This window comes from Salvia splendens, chromosome 13, assembly GCF_004379255.2.
Source record: "Salvia splendens isolate huo1 chromosome 13, SspV2, whole genome shotgun sequence".
Classification (NCBI taxonomy): Eukaryota; Viridiplantae; Streptophyta; class Magnoliopsida; order Lamiales; family Lamiaceae; genus Salvia; species Salvia splendens.
This window is the reverse complement of record NC_056044.1, coordinates 14,346,268-14,359,157: the sequence shown is the minus strand read 5'-3', so window position 1 is coordinate 14,359,157 and position 12,890 is coordinate 14,346,268. Positions and strand designations below refer to the sequence as shown.

The 12,890-nt window shown below is 38.8% G+C and overlaps 1 protein-coding gene and 2 pseudogenes across 1 annotated transcript; 2 read left to right on the top strand and 1 right to left on the bottom strand.

Annotated features, from left to right (window-relative positions):
• Positions 1-129: 129 nt before the first annotated feature.
• On the top strand, positions 130-1,320 carry LOC121760548 (annotated as a pseudogene).
• Positions 1,321-5,997: 4,677 nt separating this feature from the next.
• On the bottom strand, positions 5,998-6,496 carry LOC121760547. Its single transcript, XM_042156197.1, has 2 exons — positions 6,383-6,496; positions 5,998-6,282 (listed from the first exon to the last, which is right to left on the bottom strand). Exons 1-2 carry the CDS (start codon positions 6,494-6,496, stop codon positions 5,998-6,000), a joined length of 399 nt encoding a protein of 132 aa, XP_042012131.1.
• Positions 6,497-8,341: 1,845 nt separating this feature from the next.
• LOC121762432 lies at positions 8,342-9,337 on the top strand (annotated as a pseudogene).
• Positions 9,338-12,890: the final 3,553 nt, after the last annotated feature.

Below are 12,890 nucleotides of genomic sequence, written 5' to 3'. Positions count from 1 at the left end.
CCCTCCAATTTCCCTTCAATTTTCCCTTCCTGCTTCTTCGCAAACTGCTCAATCATCTCACCCATTCTCCTCTCCATCGCCTCCATCAACATCTTCCTCTCCGACTCGGCACCGCGCGTCGCCGAACTCATGTCCGGAGATCGAGAGCTCTGGATACCACTTGATGTGATTTCAGCTCAATCTTAGCTCAAAACACCACAACGACAACCAAAATCAACACCGATTCAACATAACACGAGAAATCAACACAAGTAATGGGGGAAACGAAAATGATGGATTGATTAAAACGAACAATACAAGCTACGGAAAGTGAAATGACGAAAGGAACAACTGAACGAGAGGAAATGCTTCGGATCTACGATCCTTGGCCCAACGAACAATCACACAATTGACGTGCATGAAAAGATGGTGGCCCCATCCTTTTATACTCCCTCATCTCACGCATGCCACCTCACTCTAAACCACCTCACCCGTACCACCTTGCCAGCTCATCAATTCGGATGTCACATTCTCCTTATTCAATTCCTTCAACTCATTTATTATGCACTTAGGCGTCCTACTCTTACGTCGCATGTACGCATCGACCCCTCCACGATCGTGCATGCAACACCGTCGAACGTCGCCCCCGGCCACTCTCCGCCGACATATCTCCTTTCGGTAAGTCGATTTCCCCTAATTCAGTTTCAATTTCAATTTAGGGCGAAATTCACGATTTAACCTTGCCATCCACGAGATTCAGTCCAATCGCGAGTCGAATCAAATTAGGGCAAAAAAAATCCCCAATTATTGATGACTCAATTGCTCGATCTCCTCACACAATTGCAGGATTGCTGGACAGAGCGTCGCCGATGCGGTCGATGCGGAGAATGCTGGACACAATGGACAGGCTGTTCGGCGACGTGATGGCGTACCCCGGCGCGTCGGCGGCGGAGGACGTGCGATTGCCGTGGGAGATGAGCGAGGACGAGAATGAGGTGAGGATGAGATTCGACATGCCTGGATTGTCGAGGACGTGAAGGTGAGCGTGGAGGATGACGTGCTGGTGATCAAGGGAGAGAGGAAGGTGGACGGCGAGTGGTCGAGCGGGAGCAGCTACAGCTCCTACGGCACGCGGCTGAGGCTGCCGGAAAACTGCGAGAAGGAGAAGGTGAAGTCGGAGATGAAGAACGGAGTTCTCTGCATCTCTGTGCCGAAGACGAAAGTGGAGAGGAAAATCGTTGATGTGGAGATTCATGGTTGAACAAATTCATGGTGTTTCAAATAAATTGGTGTAAATAAAAAATTACTTCTCTTTAATAAATTGGTGTAAATTACGCATAACTCGAAGGTCTCCTTATTTAGTGATATTGAATTGAATTTTTCGTAATTTTTGACAAATTTAATTATAGAAATTCAATGGGTAGAAATATGGATAATCTTAGTATCAATACGTTACACGCCTCATAAAGTCAATGATAATTACAAATAACTGAAAGATTAAATATCTCAAAGGATAAAACGCTAAATGTCATACCATCAAATTGTCTCATAAAAACGATGATAATTACGACAAACAAATGATCAAAGGCTTCATTGCTTCAATAACTGAAAGAACAAAGATTATGCTAGTTAAATTTCAACACATGTGTGCCATGTATGTGTACATAGATAGCATTATTAACATGGCACTACCTTTTTCTTACTTAGCTAGTTTAATTTCTTACATGTTTTTTAGGATTGAGGAGATTGTTGAAAATATTAAATCAAGATATGGGAAAACATTATATCAAAGTTTAGAACTTAGAATAAGAGTTTGCATTGCTAAATTAGCATCACAATTACTATAGTATTTATAGGAATAATTCATATTGATAAAACAATTATTTTACTATAAATTTTGATTTGAATAGGCTCTAATTATGCGAACAAACTTCACATTACTACAATTCATTTTCTTCTGGAATGGGAAGGAGACCAGGCTTCCAGCTCGTTTGATTGGACAGCAGCTCCTTCAGCTGCTTCTTTGTTATCACAATCTTTATTCTCTTCGCCGCCGCCTCCGTGGAGCCTCCGTCCGCCGCCGCAACTGAAAGTTTCCAAGGGAAAAGATAGTAGTCTTCCCCAACTGTAGCTCAAAGCTTGGCGCCAAAAACTTGCCACATTTTCTTGATTGTGTCACTCCAACCCCTTCAAAATTCAGTAGCAATTCATTCACAAAAACTGCTGATTTCAACTCCATGACTTTGCCATCATCCACTTTCACTGTTGGAAATAGAATATGAGAGTCTCAAGATTATGGGAAAGAGTAACTTTAGGGTCTCAAGGGAATATATCATTATTATGGTAGAGTCCCAAGTTCATAAGTCCTACGTACATTTAGTTCTCTAGTTCTATAAATATGAATGTACAATGTATCTCAAACAATCCAAATCAATAAAAATGTAGTCTTCAAGAGTTCTTGAGTTTTATTTTCCGCATTTTACTTTTCAACACGGTATCAGAGCAGGTTCGATTCCTTGCATGGATAGATCTCTGTCTCTATATCCAAAAAAAAAAAGAAAAAAAAACCAAAAAATCCTATCGGAATAAACATCAAGGAAGGGGAGGCTCTGCAGTTAGCATGAGGCTGAAACTCTGCCCAACAGGAAGCTCATCACCAACAAAGTGATAGCATAGCAAGATCCGACGGAAACAGCGTCACGATGGCAATGGCAGGGACCGCGTCTGAGGCTGGCGGTGGCGGCGCTGTAAACGATGGTGGTGCTTGGCTGGACCGAGATGACGACAGTGAGTTCTCGGCGGTAAAATTTCGAATGGGCATCAAAAGGCAAAGCCCGACCACGGCGAGGCAATAGCAAGATTAAGCAACAGCAGCGTCGTGGTAGGAATAGAGACGGCGAGAGGTAGTGCAAGGCGATGGCAACGGCTGCAGAACCCCGACAGCGATGAACGTCGGCGATAACGACTCCTACTTTACGAACGACCGAACTGCGGTGGAGATGGCAGCGGCGAGAAGCAAGGTTGGCAGCTAAACATCACTGGCAGCGGCGGTGAATCGTTTGCCCGCTGAGTAAAAAAGCAGCGGCGCTAGAGGCCCAAAGCGAACCACGCACGACGATGTTGTGTCACTGCAAAATCGAGGAGAGAAGAAGTGACTGGATGTGTTGCAACAACAACTGTGTTCAAGAACCATCCGGCCGAGGGGGGGAGGACTTCCACTGCCGAATAGTTCCACCCACAGCCGGGAAAGGAATAACTGTGGAAGAAGAACTCGAAAGCCTCCACGAAAAAACCAGAAGGATGTGGCCAGTGGAAGAGCGAGCCAGCGACCGAACAATACAATTGTCGGGTGATTTCACCCATTGCCGAAGAAGGCAAGTGGAAGAGCGAAGCAGCGATCGAGCAGATGTCGTCGAGAAAGCCAGACGTCGCTCCGGCCGATGAAGAAGCAGCTGGCCGAAGTTTACACACACCTATGAGTTGGCGCAGGAGCCGCCATAGACGGAGAAGAAGGCTGCAGAGGAGCAGCCATGGAAGAAATCGAGTTTCCACCTCCGAAAGAGAAGAAAACATAGAGGCGGAGCAGCCAACGTCTGTGCGGCGAGGGGGAGAGAGATTGTGTCACCACACAGCCGCTGTGAAGGTCATGGTGCCAGAGAAGATCGATATGATGACCGCAGGAATGGCAGTGAATACTCTATAGCATCAAGTTGCTTCGACCGAAGAGAGTCTTCGAAGAAAGGAAATTATTGATGGCATCGGGAAGTAAGGCCATAATAGCTGCTAGAAGAATGTCGAGAAGAGGCTGAAAGGTGAGCAACGGCACTGTCCGGCAGAGGGGAAGAAATAGACTGCTGGGCGATTCCAGCATTGATGGAGAAGGCGGCAGCAGTGAATAGGTCGCTGGTGGTTGTTGATGGTGCAGCATCGCATTGCCACAGTCAAGAGAAGAAAACAGAGGAGTAGTCCTCGGTTTGTCCGACCGAGGGGGAGAGGACTACCACAGCTGGAGAAACCAGAAGGAGGCGGCCTCGTCGGAAGGAGGAGAGATGACTGAAGTTTACGCCTTCAACTAGGCTGTAAACTTGGGTATCCGATAAGTGTTTCCGCTGAACAGATTGTCTCAAAAAAGAGAAGATTCAGAAAAGGCATGGCCATCGTCAATTGTAGAAGAGAAGGAGAAAGGAGGCGGGTGTTGACGTCTTCTCAATTGTGTTTCAAGAAAAAGAAAAAATTGGGCCTAGCATTATTGGGCTCAAGAAGGGAAACAATGAAAATAATATGGGCTCATTGTATATGAGCGAAATGGGCCAAGAATGGCCTTCCAAAATTAAGCTTTGGGCTGCAATTTAAATTCAGTCCAAAGATGAGTGGCTCCTAGATACGAGCAAAAACTGTCTAGATAAGCTCCTCAAAAAGAGTCAAAACTGTCAGAATTAGCTCCTCGACAAGAGTCAAAACTGTCTGAATGAGCTCCTCGACACGAGTAAAAACTGCCAGTCAGAAAAAAAATGAAGTAGCTCCTAGATATGAGCTAAAACTGTCTAAGATGGCTCCTGGATACGAGTTAAAACTATCTAAGATGGCTCCCGGACATGAGTAAAAACTGTCTAGATTAGCTCCTCGACAAGAGTCAAAACTGTCTGAATGAACTCCTCGACACGAGTAAAAACTATCGGTCAAAAAAAAATGAAGTGGCTCCTAAACACGAGTTAAAACTATCTAAGATGGCTCCCGGATATGAGTAAAAACTATCTAGACTAGCTCCTTGGCATGAGTTAAAAATGTCAATGAAGAGCTCTATGACACGAGTTAAAATTGTCAACAGAAAATTGAAGAAACTCCTTGAAATGAGTCTAAACTTTCAATGAAAAAAAAAACTCTTTGATACGAGTATAAACTATCAATGATGAATTGAAGAAGCTCTATGATACGAGCATAAACTATCAATGAAACGTGAATGACTCCTTAATATGAGTATAAACTATTCATCAAAGTGAAGATCGTGCAAGTTAAGTGTCGAAAAAACTCGATACTTAACTTGAGGGGGAGTGTTGGAAATAGAATATGAGAGTCTCAAGATTATGAGAAAGAGTAACTTTAGGGTCTCAAGGGAATATATCATTATTATGGTAGAGTCCCAAGTTCATAAGTCCCTAGGTACATTAAGTTCTCTAGTTCTACAAATATGAATGTACAATATATCTCAAACAATCCAAATCAATAAAAATGTAGCCTTCTAGAGTTCTTGAGTTTTATTTTCCGCATTTTACTTTTCAACATTCACTACCTTCAAAACTTCCCCTCTTCTTCGAATTGATAATTGTAGGCATCCCATAATTTTAGACAAGCTAATTTTGCGCTAGAGAGTGCCATGTTTTTTTTTTTTTTTTTAAATTAACTTCATATATTTATATCATATATATGAAGGAGGAAAGACAAATTACGCCACCCAGGGTTCGAACTCAAGACCTCCAGGATGGACGCGGTATCCAACACCCTTTACCGCTAGGCCAAGGGGCTTGGATAGAGTGCCATGTTGCAGGTGAGATCAACATAGTCTACAAACGGAGAGCCGGAGGATACGGTCTCATCATCCCTAAACAAAACGGTGAAACAGAGAAACTGGAGCCTGTGGTCGTTGAGTCGACATCGAGCTGATTCCTGCTCAAGAAGGTGTTTAGAGATTAAAATGAGTAAAAATTGAAGTTTGTAGAGAGTCGAAAATTATGAGATCTCTTGTAAATGGTGTTCAATTCCTTTGCAAACATTCCCTTGTTGCTAGATGTATTATGCAATTTTGCGCTACCAAATAGAATAAATTGAAAACTATATATCAGAAATTAGCAACACAAAATTTCATTCTACATTGAGCAACAAAACAAATGTGAGCATGCCTACAGATACAAGGCATGAATGTATATATGTTCTACAAGCTTGGTTCTGCAGTTACAATCATAGTCGGGTTCAGAAAGGCGAAGAAATTTAAAAGAAGAGTAGTCACTTTGAGATATATTCCTAGTGACGCCTCTTACCACCACCACCACCTCTACCACCACCACCCTTTCTCTTGCCATGACTTTTCTTGCCATCTTTCTTCTTCTTCCCTTTACCTGTAGGGTGTCTGCCCTTGTAGTTAGAGGCTTCAGGGGCTGAGGGCTTCAACAGATACCCGATGTTGAGAACCCCCTTTCTGAAATCGCCTTGCATCGACTTCAGAATTCTGTCCTCTGCTGGTTTCCTCTCTGGCACCTTCTTGGAACTACTGCTACTGTAGGATCCAAACCTTCCAAGTATAGCTCTCTGTATAGAGACCAATTATTTACACATCATTTCTAATCTTAATCAACATACAGCTTTAGAGTGACTGAATGAAATGATGACGCTGAGAATGTTAAGTAACCTCTTGAAGCAGTTTCTCTTCTCTATCCTTTTGATTTTTCATTGAAACTCTAGCAACACTAAGAGGTAACCTCTGTTTCTTTGGAGGCTGTTTAACAAGAAACACAAAGTTCATACATGGTACTTGAGAGCTTAATATGTGCAGCAATAGTAATGGCGTAAATGAACACACCTTTCCACCGATTGACACTACCTTCTTATTCTCCAAGTCCTTTTTCTGTTACAATGCCATGTGTGAGGAACCTAAATTAACAAGAAATTATACACATTCCAAGATATTGTAGTACACCCATATCTCATATGTTCATCTCATCAAACACAAACACACACAAAAGAAAGAGTTCGCAGTAATAGGGAGGAGCAATTCCAGCCATGGGTGTAAAGTTAGTGATCCTCAACTAAAATCTCAACCTGATTGGACAGTGTTGTTTTCCAAACCTTATTCTGCATTATTCTACACTACCAAAAACAAACCCTTCGAACCCACATGGAGCACTTTATGATGAATACAACTAGTTCGGTGAAAGGATTAATTCAACAGGTTAATCAAATTCATTTGCCAAATCCAACACAAACATACACACACAAAGGAAAGAGTTCATAGTAAGAGGAAGGAACAATTCAGCCATTGGTGCAAAGCATCAACAAAAGATTACACGTTAGTGATCTTCAACCAAAATCTCAAACCTATTATGACAGTGATATTTTCCAGACCTTATTCTACACAACCAACAACAAACCCCTGAGCCTTCATGGAGCAATTTCTGATAAACCATGTGAACGGATTCATTGAAAAAGATATCAAATTCCTTTGCCTTCATAGTTCAGAGAAATATTTCAAAACATTGATGCACTTCTTCACTAGAAAAATATTGCAGCAAAGAATAAGATCAAATATAGTAGAATGATGACAGCAATAGGTATGAATCAAATTGTCAATATTTTTCTCCCTACAACAACAACTCCAAGAAATTGACATACTTAACCAAAGATCCAACAAATTGGATTATAATAGTAGTAAATGTAAAAAGACTTAATCTTACCCAAAAATTCAATATCTTTCAGGATGGACTTGATGTCCATTCTAGGTTCCTGGGAATCCAAATTGGAGGATGAAGATTCCCTTTTCGTTCCTTTCCCCTTCATAGTCATACCTTTTTCCTAACTGAAAAACAAGCAAGATCTTCAATCCAACAAAATACATGAAACAAACCCAACCAGATCAATTGAATTTCGCAGTGGATAAACGATTGCCTCCTCTTATAATAACAAATAGTTCAAAAATTTATAACTAGGTTATAAGTTCCCGTAGTTAGCATTGGAAAATTTGAAAAAGTAAAAAACGCAAGATGTAATAAGGGTAAAGGATTACCGCGTGGCTGAAACAATCTGTGGATGGCAACGGCGGAATCTGCTTTACTTTTACTTATTCAGTATTTCTGCGCAGGAATCAGGGCTTGTGGAGATGAAGACTTAAGATGGCGGTGGCACAGGCACGTCAGAAGAAATTGATTTTTCCCTGTCATAATTGCAGTGGTCATACTTGAATTAGTGTTCAATGTGTAGTATGATGATTAGATAGTTAGTTAGTAAATTCACATTTTTTATAATATGTGATTGAACTTTATTGATTTTAGAGGTATAATTAGTTGGAGTTTTTGTCTGAGATATTGAAAGAAATGATCTTTATTTGTTGCTAAAGAGGTAAAGCTTGAACTAGTGTTCAATATGTAGTTAGTCAGCTCTCACTTCTGATATTGAAGAGGTGTAGCGGTAATCGATTTGATGGGAGGTGAGTAGATTGGGAATTGGTGTTTCTTAAGAGAACCCTTGCATTTATGTTCTGTTGATTTTATCATACATTTACATTTGAGTAAACACACATACACAGGTGTAATGTTGAGGAGAAACTGTGGTGAGCTTATTCTCCGATGCTCTTTCATTGATCTTCTCATGGATTGAAAATGCAGCTGCATCCCTCTGTGAAGAGTTATGTGGAAGAGAAGTTAGGTAAGGCAGTGCAAAAGCATAGCCATTTAGTGAGGGAAGTTGATGTCAGGTTGTCCATCCGTGGTGGAGAGGTAGGGAAAGGCCCAAAAGTGCGAAGGTGTGAGGTGTGTGTGTCTTACTACCGTGTTGTATTTATCCTACTGGGGTCGTGTTTGTTAGTATGCTATCTAAGTAGTTGTGGTAATGTATGTAGGTTACTTTGTTCACTAAGAAACATGGAGTGGTTCGAGCAGAAGAAGATGTTGAGTCGCTATATGGGAGCATATATTTGGTTTCTTCCATTATCTAGAGAAAGTTGAGAAAGATCAAGGAGAAAGACTAGGACCATGGTCGCCATATGAAGGGCTTCGACACGCTCAAGGTTAGGTATCCCGGTGCACTCTTGGTTACTGAGGATATTGAGGCGGTACCCGATGAAGTAGATGAGGCTGATGCAGTGGGAATTCAGGGTGAAGGAGTTGAAGAGGAATAAATCGTCATTATTGAGGTTGTCATTCCTCATTTCTTTCTTCTTTTTAATGTTTTTTTTTCACTTTCTTGTGTGCCTTGTGTGATTTTATGTGCATTATATTCGTGTTAACTTAGCAATCTCCCGGTATATACACTTTTGTTTGCAGATTGTTCGCACAATGTACTTCGATATGCCCCCTCTGACTGTTAGTGAGGCAGTCGAGCAGCTGGAAAACCTCGATCATGACTTCTATGGCTTTCGCTACGAAGAAACTGGTAAGCTGACTTCACGTCTTTTCATCTTTATATATGACAGGGCTCCTCACGGACGCTTACGCTAGAGAGTGCCATGTTGCAGGTGAGATCAACATAGTCTACAAACGGAGAGCCGGGAGATACGGTCTCATCATCCCTAAACAAAACGGTGAAACAGAGAAACTGGAGCCTGTGGTCGTTGAGTCGACATCGAGCTGATTCCTGCTCAAGAAGGTGTTTTGAGATGAAAATGAGTAAAAAATGAAGTTTGTAGAGAGTCGAAAATTAAGAGATCTCTTGTAAATGGTGTTCAGTTCCTTTGCAAACATTCCCATGTTGCTAGATGTATTATGCAATTTTGCGCTACCAAATAGAATAAACTGAAAACTATATATCAGAAATTAGCAACACAAAATTTCATTCTACATTGAGCAACAAAACAAATCTGAGCATGCCTACAGATACAAGGCATGAATGTATATATGTTCTACAAGCTTGGTTCTGCAGTTACAGTCATAGCCGGGTTCAGAAAGGCGAAGAAATTTAAAAGAAGATTAGTCACTTTGAGATATATTCCTTCTGCCTAGTTAGCTTAGATCTAGAGTTTGTTTTGAGTATCGAATCGTGTGTTTCCAGTTAGTAGTTTATTTCTTCGAGTTAGCATAATCTGTTTACTTTTATGTCATAGAGGTTTGTTTCATGCAAGGTGCAGTTATGTGTTTCTTGTCTTCTTCCATGCTGATCAGTAGGCGGGATTTCAGTTTCGACGTTTAATTTTCGATTTGGAATTTTTTATTGTAGATCTGTGTTCGTGAGTTATTAATCTGTGTTTTTATGGTGCTGAATCTGGTTTGTTTTTCTAATTTCAGTTTGTGTTTGTTGAAGAAGATGATGTCCATATCCAAGTTTGGGACCACTTTTGCTTTTTAGATGCCTTTTGCTTTTTGTCCTTCACTTTTAGTACACCCTGCAGATCTGTCAGCCTAGTCACCACAACTACCACTTATTCTCTGCTTTTCTGTTTAGCCTTTTATAGAAACCTAGTACTTTCCGCATATTTTCTGTTACACCGCATCCACCATAATTCCACGTACACCACTACATGTCGACCACCATTCACCCTTCCTAGTCAGTAGGACACTATCTTAATTTCCCGTCTAGGTAGAGACTCAACCCAAGCGTGGTAGCTAACCAAACCATCCAGAATATCACCACAATAGTTTTAACGCACCATCTCTGTGGGATTCGACCCCTACCTTCACTATACTACCCAGTAGAAGAGGGTTGAGGAATCTTTGAAACCAGGGTCTAGGCTTAGTTAGGATCTCTATCCTGACCAGTAGGATATATCCTTGCTTGAACGACACCTACGCACCCTGCTGCATCTTTCAAACACACGTTACATGCGTAGTCGAAATTAAAAAGAAATAAAAACAATATGAATATACATTAAGACATAATTGGTAATTGGTAGAGCCATAATATAATCATATAACGATAAAGACAGCGCGTGATTAATTAAAAATATATATGATTCAACTTTCAGATATTAAATATTTATAGGTTATGCAATCATATATATGTATGACGAAAAAATATTTAATCTCAACTGGGAATTAATTATGATACTGTTAATCGTATTTAATTGCCTAGTTTAAATTTCATTTCTTAAAATGACTGCACATGTCAACTCCCGAATTTTTTTTACCAACGCATACTTTCAACTTTGTTTATAAAAAAAATAAAAAACTCATTTGCTGATATTTGTTAATTATTGTTCAAGATTGATGCCTAACAAATAGAAACTTGCAAGTTAAAAAAATTGAGGCATTTCATTATTATTTTTTGTGTGCTATCAGAAGAGGAGTTCACGTTCACGGTTCACCAATTTAAATACTCCTATTTGTCACGAACTCCAATTGTCAATCATCAGTACGACTAGTATTATAAAACAAACAAGGAATTCCTGAGAAATTGAGGATGTAGATATGATACTATTTTATATACATACTATGTAGTAGTATATAATATTACTGGAGAATGAATTTATTGATATAATTAGCGCAATTTGATAAGTACTATACTATTTAATTTTCTAATTGTGAGCCAATTATCTTATTTTGTGTGTGTGTTCAACTTATTGGTGGTTGTCTCCTGTCGTTTACCGACAAACCAAGAATTGAAATGAATGATTGAATTTGTAATTATAATTATTAACACGATGTCACAATCCTATGTTGTTCATTCTAGCTAATTCAATTCTCAATAATTTATGGAAATAAGTAATTAATTCATATAAATATATGATTGCATTATACATGGTGAAAAATAAGATTACATGCAAAAACACATACAGTTATTAATGAATAAACAAAAATAATATGCACAATCACATAAATTCATGAACTTGAGGTTATTAAATAAATGCAACACATATACAGCCACTAACTACTGTAATTAATATGGCTGTTCGTATATTTTACCATGTTCACTAGTCATTAGTTTCCTTTCTCTAAACTTTTAATTTATACACAACTTTTTAGTCGAAACATATCGATCAATTTAGTCTGAATTTTGGATTCCTATGCTCACCCTTTTTTTTTTACTTTTATGGTGATAGCGAAGTGAATGTACGTTGATTTCATGATTGCGAATTACTATAAATTTGAATGTCACGAACACTTTAATTAGAGTTAGGTGGATACAATTTTTAGAAAAGTGCATGACACTAATTAATCATATATTACAACTTAAGATTGTTAGAGCACTTTAAAACCAAAATGATTGCACACTATATATAAATAAGCTAGTAAGACATAATCTCAGTAATATCATATCCAATTAAATATAATGAAGAATGCATGGTTCATAAATAAAGAAATAGGTTGATGGATTGGTACCGGGAATTTGGCTATACTGACAGCACTTAGATGATTCTAAATTTTTATGGGTCTATTAAATATGCCCACTTACATAAACTTAACATTGACTAATTATAATTTTATTTTCATTTCAGGTTCATGAAATCAAATGGTTTGTGGGTGCCGTATTGCACATATAATTAGCGAGTTAGTAGTATTAATTAACAAAGCAAAGTCCATTGTATTATACTCTCTCCCTCTCTAAAAGGATGAACATTTAGATCGACACAAGTTTTAATTTATAATTGATAAAGTAAGAGAGATAGATAAATGGTAGTGTATGTAGTGTTAATGGAAAGTGAACTTCACATCATTAGTAGTGAATTGTACTGATATAAGTGGTAAATAAAATGATATTTATGGTTAATGTGTTAATTTAACTATTTCAAAATTTAAAAAAAATCATACATTCAAGGGATGACTAATAAAGAAACAATTCATACTTTTTCTGGGATGGAGGGAGTACTAAACAACACATAAAAATTAAAGTACAAACAAAAGCAAAATGTTAAAAACTTCGTCACGCCAAATTACTTGTGTTGATATGCGGATGGTTCGCATCATTCTAGTTTCTTAATGCTGCTTATTGATTAAATGGATAGTCAAAATTGATTTTCATTTAGAAACTAATGCATTCTTATATTACTAACAATAATGCTTACTTATATAACCTATTGCGTATTTTATAATCATTCTTTCAATATACTCTTCGTAACAGAAGAATGCTTCAAATTATTTGGGAGGAGGGACAGTGAAATATGTATTATCATTTGAACCTCTTTCGTATTCATATTTATATTATTTATGATATATTCCCTCCGTTCCCAAAGAATATGCATTTTGGGGTCGGCACGAGTTCAATGTAAAATTGGT

Bases quoted from the DNA above. Each gene is read 5' to 3' on its own strand.
- LOC121760547 (XM_042156197.1), bottom strand. From the start codon at position 6,496: ATGAACTTTGTGTTTCTTGTTAAACAGCCTCCAAAGAAACAGAGGTTA. The intron at 6,283-6,382 runs GTTACTTAACAT...GTCTCTATACAG, and splicing joins AAGAGAAACTGCTTCAAGAG to AGAGCTATACTTGGAAGGTT.